This window comes from Sarcophilus harrisii, chromosome 2 (assembly GCF_902635505.1).
Source record: "Sarcophilus harrisii chromosome 2, mSarHar1.11, whole genome shotgun sequence".
Taxonomy (NCBI): domain Eukaryota; kingdom Metazoa; phylum Chordata; class Mammalia; order Dasyuromorphia; family Dasyuridae; genus Sarcophilus; species Sarcophilus harrisii.
The window spans coordinates 250,367,534-250,383,264 of NC_045427.1; the positions used below are offsets into that span (position 1 = coordinate 250,367,534).

Consider the following 15,731-nt stretch of genomic DNA (forward strand, 5'->3'; position numbering starts at 1 on the left):
TTCTTAACGTGGTAATTTTCTCCACCAAGGTGGAATGCCACACTGCTTATTTGCAACCTAAAGCGCCAGTGCCTGGGGCCCTGGGAAGTTCAGTGACTTGCCTCCAGCTCACACAAACACCTTAGAATGAATGTGTCCCTGACCCGCCTGGAACAGGAGGTCTTTCTGACTGCCCTATGGGCTACCTCGCCCGTCCCTGCCTGCCCTACGCAGCAGTGTGCTAGCCTCGAGAACAAGGTAGCGATAGGTTTGGGCCATCCCCAAATCCTATATTGTTGTATGTGGCATTTGGGGACATACAGATAAACACAATAACATCCACGTGAAGAGCTCTCCCACACCGAGCTGCCTCCCCGGACCGTCGCTTGCAGGCAGTTCCTGGGGCACCTAGGAGTAGACTGACTGACTGACAGACCCCGGGGTCGCAAGTCGGGCGCTGCGCAACGTGCGTACGGGAGCCTCCCCTCCTCTAGATGTCACTGTGGCTCCGCGCGAGTTCCTGTTTCTCTGTGGTAGAAGCGCAGGGGAGGAGAGGGCTATAGCCGCAGGAACGATGGCTGATGAAGAGGAGGAAGCCAAGCAGTCCGTGCAGTTCTTGCAGGTAGGGGCCGGGGGCCAAAGCTCTTCCGCTAGGTGGGTTTTTTGGTAGTGATGCCGCGCGCGCAGTTTTGGTGTCTGAAGGATGCGGGTACAGTTACTCTCTAAGCTCTTTCCCGTGGGGGGGGGGCCGTTACTGGGGGAGCGGAAGCGTCCCGCCCCCGGGGTGGGGGGTGGAGGTGGGGACGGGGGGAAGGCTGTGGCGCTTCCTAGTTTGGGGACGGGGTGGGGTGGGGGTCCCGTTTGTGTACCGGTAGCTGCTGGGGCTGGGGGCGGGGCGCGTCATGCTGCCAGGATGCTCGGCGAGCTCCGGGACGTCCCCTGCTGTGCCCTGGGCATTTACACTAAGCACTCTGGTGGAGAGGCTGTTTACTAACCGCTAACTTTCCCTTAGAGTTGTCAGGTAGGGATTTAGTTTCTTTTCTCTCCAACCCATTGGATTTCTTTACCCCACAGAGTACGCTTCCTCCTACCTCCCCATTTCAGCAAATCCACCTACTATGCACATGCTGTGTGGCTGTTTTGTTTACCGTTCCCCATTCCTCGCTCTCTCGTGGCTACAAAAATAGACAGTCATGCACTTCTCTCTTTTTTTTAATTTTTTTTTCTTTAATAGCCTTTTATTTACAGGATATATGCATGGGTAACTTTACAGCATTAACAATTGCCAAACCTCTTGTTCCAATTTTCCCCCTCTTACCCCCCCCCCCTCCCCTAGATGGCAGGATGACCAGTAGATGTTAAATATATTAAAATATAAATTAGATACACAATAAGTATACAAGTCATGCACTTCTCATGCCGTTGTTTTTTGTTTTGTTTTGGCTGGGTGAGGGGAACTGTCTAGTAAAAAGTTTCTAAAACTGTCCGTTGGGACTCCGTATAGGGTCACCTAAGTGACTGTGGTGTCACAGAATTATGATTTATTATCAGTAAATGTTTGATTCCTATGCCTGTTTTATGTACTTATATAACCGGGGTCCAGGCTCTGCTGTAAAGAATCCCTTAGGTCTGCAAGTGGCCGAGACAACCAGCCTCCCGAGGAAGGTGGCAGTGAGTTGGTGTACCCATTAAGTTTAGTTTTAATTTAAATTACTGTATAATGCTTTAACACGATCCCTCATGCGCAGGGGGATTTCTGAAATTTGTGAAAGTTGCTTTAACAGCTATCATGAGCATAGCAACAGAAAGATGGATAGATAGATAGCATATACATATAATTAAAACAAAGTAAATGGGAAGGTTGAAGCAGGGCCAATTGGAACCACTTCTGGCTTAACTCATTCCCAAGGAGCTTGGTTCAATTTTTCTTTTTTCTTTTTTAAACTTCAGAGCCATTTTAAAAAACGGCAGGCAGTTCAAATCCAGGGTCTACTACTTTTTACTTGGAAGGCCTTGGATAAAGGTCTAGACCTTCTGGACCTCTAGCAGGACCTGTAATCTCCAAAGTTCATTCTAGCTCCAAATCTAAGATCCAAGATCTAAGTGGAGAAAATAGGTTGGAGATTGGTGACTGGTGCTGAAAAAATAACCCTAATATTGGGTCACATTTGCATTGGACATTCCAGAGTAACCTTGTAGAGGGTAGACTGAGGGGATTCTACAAAATACAGAAATAGGAGAAAGCAGATAGAAGAAAAGACTAAGTTGATATTGTCAGGTTAGAAAGCTGAGAAACGGTTTTTGTTTTTATAGACTTTTGGAGGTGGAAGAGGCCTCTAGAGGCTGCCTACCCTTTTTAGTTGAACCCAGAAAAATGTCCTAGTGTGATAGCACAAAAATTATGTATTTCTGTGTGCCTCAGTTTCAGGGCTTAGCAAAGAATAATAGAACAGACAAATTTGTGATTGAAGTACAGGTCCTCAAGACCAGAACATATCTACAGATTATTGATAATGGAGAGAAAAGTGTTATTCTGACATTGACACATTTTTTGTGAACACTGGAGAACAAAGTTCTGAAATATAAGCTTGGAATCCTGGCTGCTTTATGTTGTGATTTGTGGCTTTCTGGTATCCTAGTCCTATTGTTTTGACCTATTAGGGTGTCAAGGAGCTTGATTTATTAAATAAAATGAAATAAAAAAAAAAGTTAAAAAACCATTTTCCATGGCTAGCCAATCTCAGATTACTCTGCTTTTTGTTCCTTTTAAATGATGGCATTATTTAAATATACTTTTAGGAATTAGTGGACCAGCTCTATTCATTTCGGGACCACTACTTCGAGACACATCCAGTTGAGTATGCTGGTCAGAAGCATCAGGATGTGCGAGAAGAAATGGAAAAGACTCTACAAAAGATGGGGGAAGCAGTAGGTATGACTCTCAAGATTCAAGATAGAATATCAATGGGAAAGTAAGATGGACTTTTCTTCCCTTTGTATGTTCTGTAAAGAGGTCACTTCTATATGATCAAACAAAACAGATCTTTTTTTTTTTTTGGTAAGGCAGTTGGAGTTAAGTGACTTGACCACAGCCACACAACTAGTGTTAAGTATTTGAACTCAAGTCTCCAGACTCCAGGGCCAGTGCTGTAGCCAGTGTATCATCTAACTGCCCCAAACAAATCTTTCTGATAGCTATAGATCCATAACTAATGGATATATAGAGTATTTGAGTATCACCTTTCAAATCTGAATATAGCTTCCAGAATACTTTTCCTATAGCCACAGATTGGTTTTGCCACTCTCTTACTTAGAAACCTTCAATGGCAGCCTGTGATCTATAGAATGAAGTCTAAACTAGGTCTTCAATGATCTTTCAAAACTTCATTAATTCAGTAAGTATTCAATAAGTTCCTTTCGTGTACCAGGCATTCTGCTAGGTTCTGGAAATACAATGACAAAAATTAATTTGTTCCTGCTCTTTAAATACAAAGTTTATACATAGTGATTTATAAGAAGAAGATACTAGCAATTGGGAAGATCTGGATAGACTTCTTGTAGAAGGTCACATATAAATTGAGCTTGGAAGAATCTGTAATCAGCACCTTCATTTCCTCTCCTCTTTTAACTCTGCAGTCTGGTTTCTGATCTCTTTCCAAAGTTACCAATGATCTCTTAATTGCCAAATCTAATGGCTTTTTCTCAGTTATTATCCTTCTTGATCTCTCTGCAGCCTTTGGTACTAATGATCATCCTTTTCTCCTTGACAGTTTGTTTTTTCTAAGTTTTTGGGACACTAATTTCTTTTGGTTGTCTTCCTCTATCTGACAGACACCCCTTTCTCAATCTTCTTTGCTGGAGCTTCCACAAGATCATGCCAACTAACCTGGAGTATTCACCAAGACTCTGGTCTTCCCTTTCCTTTTTTCTCCCTCTAAACTATTTTTTTTTTGTTGATCTCATTAGCTTAATGATCGCTTTTATATATGGAAAATTCCCAGACCTATTTATCTAGCCTTAGCCTTTCTCCTGACCTCTAGTCTCATATCTCCCAGTGTCTATTAGACATTTCAGATTGAAAAAGAGAAAGAGTCCTATTTTCTTCTAATGTCCCTGTTACTGTCAAAGGTCCTACCATCCTTCTGGATGAGCCAGGTCATAACCTAGAATTCCTCACACTCATCTTTTAAGTCCGATCATTTGTCAAGTCTCTCATATATGCCACCTTCTCTCTTTTAACATGACCATTTTCTTGGTCCAGGCCCTCAAGACACCATCCTTGACCTCTTGATAGTCTGCTGCTTGGTCTTTTTACCTTAAATTTCCCCGCACTTAAGTCCATCTTTGGCTCAACTGTGAAACTGGTCTTCTTAAAGTGAAGGGCTATCTATGCTATCCTCCTCTATGGTTCCAGAATATGATCCTCCTGGATCATATTAAAAAAATCTATTTAGGCTTCAAAAACTCTTCACAACATGGCCTCCACCTAATTTTCTATTCTTTTTATACCTTTCTCCTCCTCTCTTACCCCTCTCTCCCAAGGACTCTTCAATCCAATAACACCAACTTCCTTTCTATTCCTCAAATAAAATTGTTCATTTCTGAACTCTGGGAATTTTATTGCTGTCCTTATGTACAGTTCTCTTACTCTTCATCTCTTGGTTTCCTGCTTTCTTTCAGTTTCAGCTAAAGTTCTATCTTTTACAAAAAGCCTTTTCCAATCTCTCTTAATGCTAGCAACTTCCCTCTGTTGATTCCTCCAATTTAGAGTCTCCAATTTATCTTATTTATTTGTTTGTTTGCTTGTTGTCTTCCCCCATCAAACTGTTATGTCTTTGAGGGTGGGTACTATTTTTGTCTTTTTTTTCTATATCCTCTGCTTAGCTATATTGGTATATAGCAGATGTTTAATAAATACTAATTGACTGGCTAAAGGAACTAAGTATTTTGTGTGAAGAAGGTGAGAAGGGAATAAACATATTTCAGATATTGCAGATAGTCTTTGCAAAAGCACAGAGGAAGGATGCTATGTTTATGAATAGGAAATAGCATTTAGGCTCTTATAGCCAGAATATACAATGTGAATGTGAGTCACGTGCAGTAATCCTGGAACAGCATGCTAGAGCCATATTTTGAAGGGCTTTAAATGTTAAACAGATATTATATTAGAGATAAGAGGAAGCCAATAGCTTCTAGAGAAAGTAAGAGATATTACAAAATCTTTGCTTTAGAATGCCAACTTGTTGGTTATGTGGAAGATGACTCAAAGAAAGTATAGGCTAGAAGAACAGACAATATTATCTTCTACTATTCCCTTCTATTTCAATCAAACTATTCTATTCATTATCTACTACCTCTTTCATATGGAATCCTGTCTGTTTACTCTTGGTTGTGCCATTTTCTTTGTCTAGAATACTCTTTTCCTTTTCTATCTTTATTCTTCCTATATGAACTGACTCTTCTTTGAAATATTATTTTTTATCCAAAAAATTATATAAACATATCCTTTTTCCATTTAAACAGTAAAAGTGTGTATCTCATTTTCTATTTTTGGTCCATTGCCTTTCTGTATTTCATCTTTAGTCCTATGGATTCATGTTTTGTCATTTTATAGATCAGAATTCTAAAGTCTCTCAGAGTTGCTTTTCTTTATAGCACTATTGTGATTATCCAAAGTTGTCCATTTTATTTTGCACACTTCACTCAGCATTACCTCACAGACATCTTCTCAGTTTCCTCTTAAATTGTTTTTGTCGTTTCTTATAACACAGTGTTATTCTGTTAGATCATCATATAGCATAATTTACTTATTCCCCTTGTAGAAGGGCACACTTCTTGTTTCCAGATTTTTACTGTTATGAAAAGAGTTGATATAAATATTTTATTTTTTGTTTGTTTTGTTTTTGAGGCAATTTAGGTTAAGTGACTTGCCCAGGATCACACAGCTAGGAAATATTAAGTGGTTGAGGCTGAATTTGAACTCAGGTCCTCCAGAATTCAAAGCCAGCACTCTATCCACTACTCCATCTAGCTGCCCCTTATAAATATTTTAGATTCTTTCCCACTTTCTTTGGTATAGACCTAATAGTGATATAGCTGGGTCAAAGGGTATACACAATTTAATTATTTTTAGGGAGTAGTACCAAATTACTTTCCAAAATAGAACAATTCACAGTTCCACCAATAGCATACAAGTGTGTCTGTTTTCCTGTAACCCCTCTCAAATTTATCATTTTCTTCTTTGTCATATTTGGTATTTTGATGGGTATGAGATAGAACTGCAGAGTTTTAATATTTTCTAAAGATTAATGATTTGGACCATATTTTTATATGGTTATTAATAGCTTGGATTTAAAAAAATTTTCACTTTCAAGTTCTAGCTCCCCCTTCACCCTCTCCCTCACCTGAAAAGGCAAATTATATGATACCCATTAATCACACGGAATCATGCAAAACCATATTTCCACATTATCTATGTTCCTCCATCTCTTTTCTCTCTGAAAAAAAAAAAAGAGACAAGGAAAATAAAGAAAGGAAATAAAAATATGCTTCAGTCTGCCCTGAATCATCAGTTCTCTATCTATAGTAGGTAGCACTTCTCAACATGAATCCTTTGGAATTCTGGTAGATCATTGTATTGATCAGAATTACTATATTATTCTCCTAATTCTCCTCATTTCTCTTTTCATAAGTTCATGTCTTCCCAGATTTCTCTGAAAACATCACCTTCATCATTTCTTACAAATAGTATTCTATCATATTCTTTTGCCCATAGCTTGTTCAGCCATTCTCTAATCGATGGGTATCTCTTCAATTTTCAATTTTTGCCCCCAAAAAGGGCTATTATAAATATTTTTGTACATATAGTCCTTTTTCTTTGATCTCCTTGGGATATAGACCTAATAGTTTGTATGGCTAAGTCCAAAGATATGCACAATTTTATAGACCTTTGGGCATAGTTCCAAAATGTTCTCCAAAATGGGCAGATTAATTTACAGCTCCAAACAACAGAGATAACTTGGATTCTTGAAGTCTTTCTTCAGTTGTTATACTTCTCTCCAGCAAATTCCTGTAGTCAGTTATTTATACCACTCATACTTTGCATATGAAGCTTTATACTGATGTTTATTAATTTATTTTTTATGTACATGACCTATTTTTATGTACACTTTCCAAGTAAACTATAAGCCTCTTGAGTACAAGGATCATGTCTTAACCTATAAAAATTTATGACCCCAGCAGTTAATGCAGCATTTTACATTTTGTAGAAATTCAATACTTTTGCTGATGATAATTTTCCCAAAATCTTCCCACTGATGTGAAGCTGTTCTCTGGGGGAAAGAACCCTTTTAAGATTGTTTCATATTTCAATTTCTTTTACTTTTTCTTCCTTCATAGGCTTTTCCCAGGAAAAGGCCTGGGTTCTTATGCTGACAGGGAAGGCTCTGAATGTGACTCCAGACTATAGTCCTCAGGCTGAGGAGCTTTTGTCGAAAGCTGTGAAACTGGAGCCTGAGCTGGTGGAAGCCTGGAACCAGCTGGGTGAGGTGTACTGGAAGAAAGGGGATGTTGCAGCTGCACACACCTGCTTCTCTGGAGCCCTCTCCCATGTGAGCTTCCTGCTATATTTACAGGAATCACATATGGAAAGGATGAAATTCCTCTGCTGAATGGGAATTCCCTACAGTACATGAAAGCCAGGTTGAAACTAAACCAGAATTAGAAGACTAGAAACAGGAATTGAGGAGCAAACCTGGAAGAGGGAATGAGGGACAAAGGACTAAGAAAGGGAGAAGGTAATGGATTTGGGTGAGGGACAGCCAGGAATGAAAACAAAGTTAGAAATAGAACTGACATAGGGGGATGGGAACAAGGAGTGATAAAAATGAGACTTAAGTTTAGAAATGAGAGTGATGAGAAGATGGGCTTAGGGAATAAAATTTATGAGAAAAAGATGGGGTCAGGATGGTTCCTGGGGGGTTGACCTTATGTCTCTTTCATTTGCAGTACAAGAACAAAGTCTCTTTGCAGAATTTGTCGATGGTCCTTCGTCAGCTGCGGGCTGAGACTGGTGAGGAACACTCCCGTAATGTCATGGACAGTGTCCGGCAGGCCAAATTAGCTGTGCAGATGGATGTGCATGATGGACGTTCATGGTGTGAGTGCCTTTTTAGAAGATTTCAGGTCTTTTATTTTGGCAGTAGTAGATTTTTCTTTTGATAAATCTGGGGGACCCCCTGCAAAACTTTTATGAAGAGGGAACTATACTACTTCAATGCATATAGGGGTTGAGTCAGAACTATCCCTACAGTCTATACCTTGAGTCTGGAGTTAAGTAGATTTTGTTTTTTTTTAGCTTTTAGTCCAGGGATTTCTGAACTTTTTTGAGTCATGGAATCTTTAGTAGTCTGGGGAAGCCTGTGGGCTTCTTCTCAGAACAGTGTTTTTAAATGTATAAAACAAAATATGTGCGATTTGCAGAGGTTACTAATTATATTGAAAAACACTTACCAAAATATTTTTTAAAACCAAGGTCATGGATCTAGGATAAGAATTTCTGCTCAAGGCTTTTTAAAATGAGACCCAGTCACCCTAGACAATGGGATCTATGGGATGAATGGAAGGATCTAGTGCTGATTATAGAGAATACCTTGGGTTTGTGCTAAGTATTTAATTGCTTTTGCATTTCTTATTCAGATATCCTAGGGAATGCATACCTGTCCCTCTTCTTCAATGCAGGCCAGAATCCTAAGATTTCCCAGCAAGCTCTTAGTGCTTATGCTCAAGCAGTGAGTATTAATGATCGCTTGGGACAGGTGGGAGTGGGTAGCAATAGATTACTAATTCTAATGATTGTGGCCTTTCAATATATAGCATGAGAGATATTTACTGTTGCTTTGTAGGTTTGAGTTTACAAGTTAGTCATTCAGAGTTGTTTATTTCTTTTTATGTACATTCTTGTGGTGTAGGGAACTACTACCAGGTGAATAGCATGAAACAATTGTCTAGAATTTCCATAGGCTTAAAGAACATAGCAAGCAATGATATACTTTTTGCTCTTTCTATAGAAATTTAATTTGTTTTTTTTTTAATTAAAGCCTTTTATTTACGAAGCATATGCATAGGTAATTTTTCCAACATTGATCCTTGCATAATCTTTTGTTCCAAATTTTCCCCTCCTCCCCCCCAACCCCTCCCCAGATGGCAGGTAGTCCAATACATACATGTTAAATATGTTGAAATAGATGTTAGATCCAATATATGTATACATATTTATACAGTTATCTGGTTGCACAAGAAAAATCAGATCAAGAAGGAAGAGAAAGAAAAACTGAGAAAGAAAACAAAAATGCAAGCAAATAACAGAGAGTGCTATTCTGTGTTCCACACTCTGTTTCCATGATTTTCTTTCTGGGTGTAGATGGCTCTCTTCATCACTGCACAAGTGTAACTGGTTTGAATCATATCAATATTGAAGAGAGCCATGTCCATCAGAATTGATCATCGTATAATTTTGTTGCCATGTATAATGATCTCCTGGTTCTGCTCATTTCACTTAGCATCAGTTCTTGTAGGTCTTTCCAGGTCTCTCTGAAATCATCCTGCTCATCGTTTCTTATAGAACAATAATATTCCATAACATTCATATACCACAATTTATTCAGCCATTCCCCAATTGATGGGCATCCATTCAGTTTCCAGTTTCTTGCCACTACAAAGAGGGCTGCCACAAACATTTTGGCACATACAGGGCACTTTCCCTGCTTTAAGATCTCTTTGGGATATAAGCCCAGTAGTAATACTGCTGGATCAAAGGGTCTGCACAGTTTGATAACTTTTTGAGCATAGTTCCAAATTGCTTTCCAGAATGGTTGGATACGTTCACAGTTCCGCCAATGATCTATCAGTGTCTCAGTTTTCCCACATCCCCTCCAACATTTGTCATTATCTTTTCCTGTCATCTTAGCCAATCTGACAGTTGTGTAGTGCTATCTCAGAGTTGTCTTAATTTGCATTCTCTGATCAGTAAGTGATTTGGAACACTTTTTCATGTGGCTACAAATATTAACTCATATTTTAAAGTAATTATTTATAATAATAATTAATGGCAATTTTAAAAAATAATCAATTACTAACATTACAAACTCATTTTAAGAACACTAAAAATAGCAACGTGATGTTTCTTTTTGATTAAATTTAAGCTAATGATGTATGTATTAGTAACTTAATAGTATAATCCTGGAATTACTTCAGGTTAAGTGGAAAAAACTTAAAAATCATTCTGAATGCTTTCTTTGTATCAAAGACCTGGTAGGACATAGTTCCTAGCTTCAGAATCATTTTTCCCCTAAAAAAAGAAAATAACCCTTGCAGATAGTTTCCTTCTATTGTCTAACTATTTACACAACTTCTTAGAAAGCATTGATTTGCCCTTTTCACTCATTTAACTCTCAGACTTTCTTTGCTACTTTGCTTTTTCTGCATCTTTTTCTTTGCACAGGGATATTACTTTCAGCATCATATTTTTTACATTTCACAGTTTTGCTTCTTCTGTTAGCAAAAGAAAATTAGAGTTACCTGGTTTGGAATTGTATTTTTCTAGTACCTTTGTCCTGAGGAATGTTTTTCTATTCAAAGAATGGATACCTTTATTAGGCGCAAGATTTTTGGCAGGTTTCTTAATCTATATCTGTCTTTAATTCATAAAAGATCCTTTTCTCTTCTTCCCCTTTTAGAATTTAAATCTTAAAACTCATTTTTAAAAAGTAACATATGCATATACATATACCCTTGTGTATATTCATATGTGCATACATGTATATACTCCCTCATATGTATTATATATGTAACATTTCCTTACTGTGTGCTTGGCCTCTGTTCTATTGGGAGTGCACATTTTTGTATTTCCATTTGATCTATTATAACTAATTTTGAGTTTCAAATTTGGAGAGAGAATATAATTTTTTTGTTTGTTTTGCTGAGGCAATTGGAGTTGAACGATTTGCCTAGAGTTACACAGCTAGGAAGTGTTAAGTGTCTGAGGCTAGATTTGAACTCGGGTCCTCTTGACTTCAGGGCTGGGGCTCTATCCACTGCACCAAGCAGCTGCCCCTAGAATATGATTTTTTTAATCTGACTTTTAATGAGGTTGGGAAAGAGGAACTTTTTTTTGGATGTATCTAGTGTTACTTCAGATTCCTTTGATCTCTATTACATTTTCCTTTTAAAGTTGAAACTGAGTTGAATATTTTCTATCTCTTGCTTTGAGAATTATAATCAAATCAATACTACCCTTGTCTCTGAAAAGGTCATGTCTCTGGATTGTTTTATTATTCTGCTTACCATTTTTGTGACTTTCTAGACCCAAATACTTCTTTCTGAACATTACTTCCCTATATATGTTTTCTCTTTCTATTAGAATGTAAGCTCTTTGAGAATAAGGGCTGTCTCTGTTTGCATTTGTGTCCCCAAAATTTAGTATATTTCTTGGGATATAGCTTTAACAAATGCTTTTTCATTCATTCACTTAAAATTCTTTCACATTTATTAATTTTTTTCTTATAATAGTTTTAGTAATATTTTAAAAACATACATGAAACATGGATAAACAGATCACAAGCTTTAATTTCATTTATCTTGTTCTTTATGAGGCTTCATTATCTGGGTATTTATCCCCTCCTTTTAGTGACCAGATAGCCCTATCTATAGCAGAAATTACAGCATAACCAAAGATGGATAGGGGACTCTTTGTTATGGAGGGAAATATTAGAATTTCTTTGAGGGCCCCAAACCATGTTTAGAATGACCAGTCTTGTGTCTGAAACAGAAATCATTAATGAATGACTTTTTTTTTTTAAACATTTTTACTTTAGGAAAAAGTGGACAGGACTGCCTCCAGCAATCCTGATCTCCACCTGAACCGGGCCACGGTAAGCCTATTGATGGACAATGTATAAAGCCTCAATTTATGGATATAACTGAGTAGGATTATAGCAAAGTTTGGATATATTTAATGTAAATACAAAATGTTTTTTGGGGGTGGCATGGGGTGAGTCAGCCCAATCTCATATGATAATAGGCACTCTAGAGGGAAAGGAGATGGAATGAAGGAGTGGGAGATCCTGAGAAAAAAGGATACAATTGGAAAAGAGAAGTTTAGAAAGACTTGGTTCATTTATATATTAAATTAATAGTATATAAAAGAGATACTAAAATATGTATGTAAGGAATTTTGCAAACTTAAAAATGCTATATAAAGTTTAGTTAATGTTGGGGCACATATCGTGTGTGTATGTGTGTGAAAAATCTTGATCACTTTTTCATATGCAGTTATATAAATATGAAGAAAACTATGAGGAGGCCTTGGAAGGCTTCTCTAGAGCTGCAGCATTGGACCCAGCCTGGCCAGAACCTCAGCAGCGAGAGCAACAGCTCCTAGAATTCCTAAATAGATTGACCAGCCTCCTTGATAGCAAGGTATGGTAACCTGAATGAATTGATTTTCATCCTCTTTCTCATGGTGGGGTTATTGGGATTGGAATTGGGCTATGTGAATGGCAGCCTAGATAGAAGTGGGAAGGCATGGGGACAATGTGGCTTAGGGGTTGGAGCTAGTTTTTTGACATGTCTTTTCTTTATCTTCATCATCTATAGGGTAAGGTGAAGGCTAAAAAGTTGCAGAGCATGCTGGGAAGTCTTCGTCCAGCCCAGTTAGGCCCTTGTGGGGATGGGCGCTATCAGGCAGCCTCTGGGCAGAAGATGGCACTGGAGCTAAAGCCACTGAGTACTTTACAACCTGGCATAAACAGTGGTACTGTAGTGTTGGGCAAGGTTCTCTTCAGTCTTACCACAGAGGAGAAGGTGCCCTTGTGAGTGTCTATATTGATCCACTGTTCTGCCTAAGTTTTCTTTGGCCATTGAGGTCCTACTTGATTACTATCCCTAGTCTTAGTGGCTTCTGGGTAGAGTTGAAAGTCAACTCACTTCCCTTTGGTATCTGTCCCAAGAGTGGTCTTTGTTTGGATAAAATATCTTTCCCTTAGCCTCAGAGGAGTGCACTGTTAAATCTGTGATGATCTTAACTGAGCTTTTGCTTTTTCCTGTTTGGTGGATGTGTCTAATTATCCTTAGTCTTAAGTAAGGGATGGTTTAGCTGATAGCTTTGAGGTGAGGTTTAAGTAAAGAGAGGAAAAGAGCTTGACTGGGGAGGTTATCCTAGGTATGTCAGATTAAAAAGAGAAGGAAAGCTATTGAGAAAAGGGCCAATTAAATAAAATTGTAATTATGAGAAGTAAATATGGGAGACACTGTGGTATAGTAGTGGGCAGAGGTCTAGCCTTACAATCAGGAAGGACTGAATTCAAGTCCTGACATTTTAATTATTTCACCTTGTAACTTTCTAAGACTACAGATTTCAGAACTACAGAGTTCCCAATATGCATTGGTAAAGTTTTTTTTTTTTTTTTTTTCCCTATCCTGGGAGTTCCTTACACTATTCTGACTCTTTTTTCCCCCACCACAAAAGTATATGGGTAGTCATGTGGGGATGCTTTGTGAATTCAAATTTTATGTGGAGAACTGGAGAAGTTAGAAAATTTGAAGGAAGATGAGACTATAATTAAAATGATAAACAAGAAACATGGTTTTAGCCACAACAATTTGGTTGATGTTTCATCGTTATTAATGTTTGTTGAGTGACTCTGGATACGTGGGTGGTTTAAAAGTATTTTGGGAAAGATACATAATGGTAATTAATGCATGCCTCCTGGCCCTGCCCTCTTGGGGGATATCCCAGAATGAAGCTGGTTTTAAAAGTTTATTTATTTTTCTAGTTTTTCTTAGTAAAATCCTTGTTTTTGGTCTTCTCTTCTGTCAACACTCTTCCATTTGTATTTTTTACTCTTGGCAGCACATTTGGCCTGGTGGATTCTGAGGGACCCTGTTTTGCAGTGACAGTGTATAATATGGTACAGAGTTGGGGTGTGCTCATTGGTGACTCTGTGGCTATCCCTGAACCCCATCTCCGACACCATCAAATCCAGCATAAAGGGAAGGTGGGTGATTGGTCTCATATTCTCTCTTTCAACTTTTTTGCTTAAACCAAATTGAAAACAGGGAACTCAACCCTTAGCAGGACCTCAGTTGTCCTATCCCAAACTTGCAGTGGGATAATAGGATCTTTGATAGAAATCCCTCAACTTATTTTTTAAAACCAAGTGAATCTATGAGTCAACTTTCAGGAAATTTTTGGGTGATTCTGAGGTATTGTGAGCTAATATGCTTTATTATAATTAGAAAAATTATTATAAAACCATTTTTTCTCCTACTTTTTTTGTTTTCCTTAAAAAAAATCTCATCCTTTCAGTGCTTATGCTGGTAATTTTCCTTCTATACAAGATATTTCTTTTATTATCTTGAGAGCATTGAAGAAATGTAGAATTCTCTCAGAATCCCTTTTGATTTTTTTTCATCCATGTCCCAAACCCCTGTTCTCTTTGGTAAGGCTAATTTAAGCTTGGGACACTTCTTAGTTATTCTCTCTTTATGCTCAGTTCCAATTGTAGCCCAGCCTAGGATAATGTAAGATGAAGTTGAGCACATGAATGTTGAGTGGGAGAAGTAGTAGGAGGGGGTGGTGTGGCCTATTCTGGAATTTCCTCCTATCCAAAACCAATACTCATCTTTTCCTTTTTTTTTTTTCCCCAGAACTATTCTTTTTCCTGTATTCGTGTGGAGACACCCCTTTTGTTGGTGGTAAATGGGAAGCCACAAGGCTCCAGCAGCCAGGCTGCTTCTACTGTGGCATATCGACCCCAGAGTGAATGACTCTCTGACTTGCATTTTAGGGAAGAAATGGAGACATGGAATGAAGTTCCAGGGAATGAAGAGGCTGGATTACTCTTACCCAGTGACTCAGAGGGGTGGGCATGTATTTGGGTTGGATTTTTCCTTTTTTTGCCTTATTACATAACCTAGCTTCCCTTCCTCCAGTCCTTCTGTTGCCCTGTCTCAGCCCTGTTCAGTGCCTGCCCCCTTGCCTGGGATAACCATCTATTATTTTCACTGATCCCTGTATTTTGGGCTAAGATCATTGGATAGGTATGAGTGCTGGGGCTGGGCTATGGGGCTGGGTCCCCAAGGTTTCTATTCTTGAATCCTCCCTGAGCCACATGTGTATATATTAGTTTAATATTTATTGCTAGGGGGAGGGATTAAAATTTTTTATAGTTTGGTTTTTGACAATGCTTTTTTTATTTTTTATTTTAAGTCAAGGTCTTGCCTTTTCTGTAAAGCTGGGGTCATCAATTAAATTCATTTGGAAAAACAAAATCAAACAAAGCCACTTGTAGTTTGTTTTCTTCTCCTTTCTTTCCTACATTAGTGTTCACACAGGGTTACTTATATTGAATGAATAGGGGGACAAATAGAGAGTATTAAGGCTTGTCTGGCTGCTTATTTGGGTTCAAAATACCTTCCGGCCCCAGTATTCCTAAATATAACTTTCTAAGCAATACACGACTTCTTAGTTATCTTAACCACCTTTCAGTGTTTTCTCTGAAAACTATTGTGTCACCCTGTTCCCACCATACTTAGAATTCCCCTGTAGACACAGAGTTAAATGTATAACACCAATACCAATGCCATACCAGAGATACAAGAAAAACAAATATGCTTTTGATTTCTTTAGGGCCCCTGCTGCCTTTTTTTCTTTAGGCTGTGTGTTGATTATTCTCGCTCTATATTTTTTGTTT

The 15,731-nt window shown here is 38.3% G+C and overlaps 1 protein-coding gene across 1 annotated transcript; it reads left to right on the plus strand.

Moving 5' to 3' along the window:
- The first annotated feature begins 468 nt into the window (after nt 1-468).
- On the plus strand, nt 469-15,335 carry TTC5 (tetratricopeptide repeat domain 5). The gene is made up of 10 exons (XM_003755755.4): nt 469-601; nt 2,779-2,911; nt 7,378-7,589; nt 7,987-8,137; nt 8,677-8,768; nt 11,853-11,909; nt 12,310-12,456; nt 12,634-12,848; nt 13,889-14,033; nt 14,686-15,335. The coding sequence occupies exons 1-10, from the start codon at nt 554-556 to the stop codon at nt 14,803-14,805; spliced, it is 1,320 nt and encodes a 439-aa protein (XP_003755803.1). The 5' UTR covers nt 469-553; the 3' UTR covers nt 14,806-15,335.
- The last annotated feature ends 396 nt before the right edge of the window (nt 15,336-15,731 follow it).

Coding starts and splice junctions, on each gene's coding strand:
- TTC5 (XM_003755755.4), top strand. CDS start 554: ATGGCTGATGAAGAGGAGGAAGCCAAGCAGTCCGTGCAGTTCTTGCAG. Junction 7,590..7,986: donor TCTCTGGAGCCCTCTCCCAT/GTGAGCTTCCTG, acceptor TTTCATTTGCAG/TACAAGAACAAAGTCTCTTT. Junction 8,769..11,852: donor TTAGTGCTTATGCTCAAGCA/GTGAGTATTAAT, acceptor TTTTTACTTTAG/GAAAAAGTGGACAGGACTGC.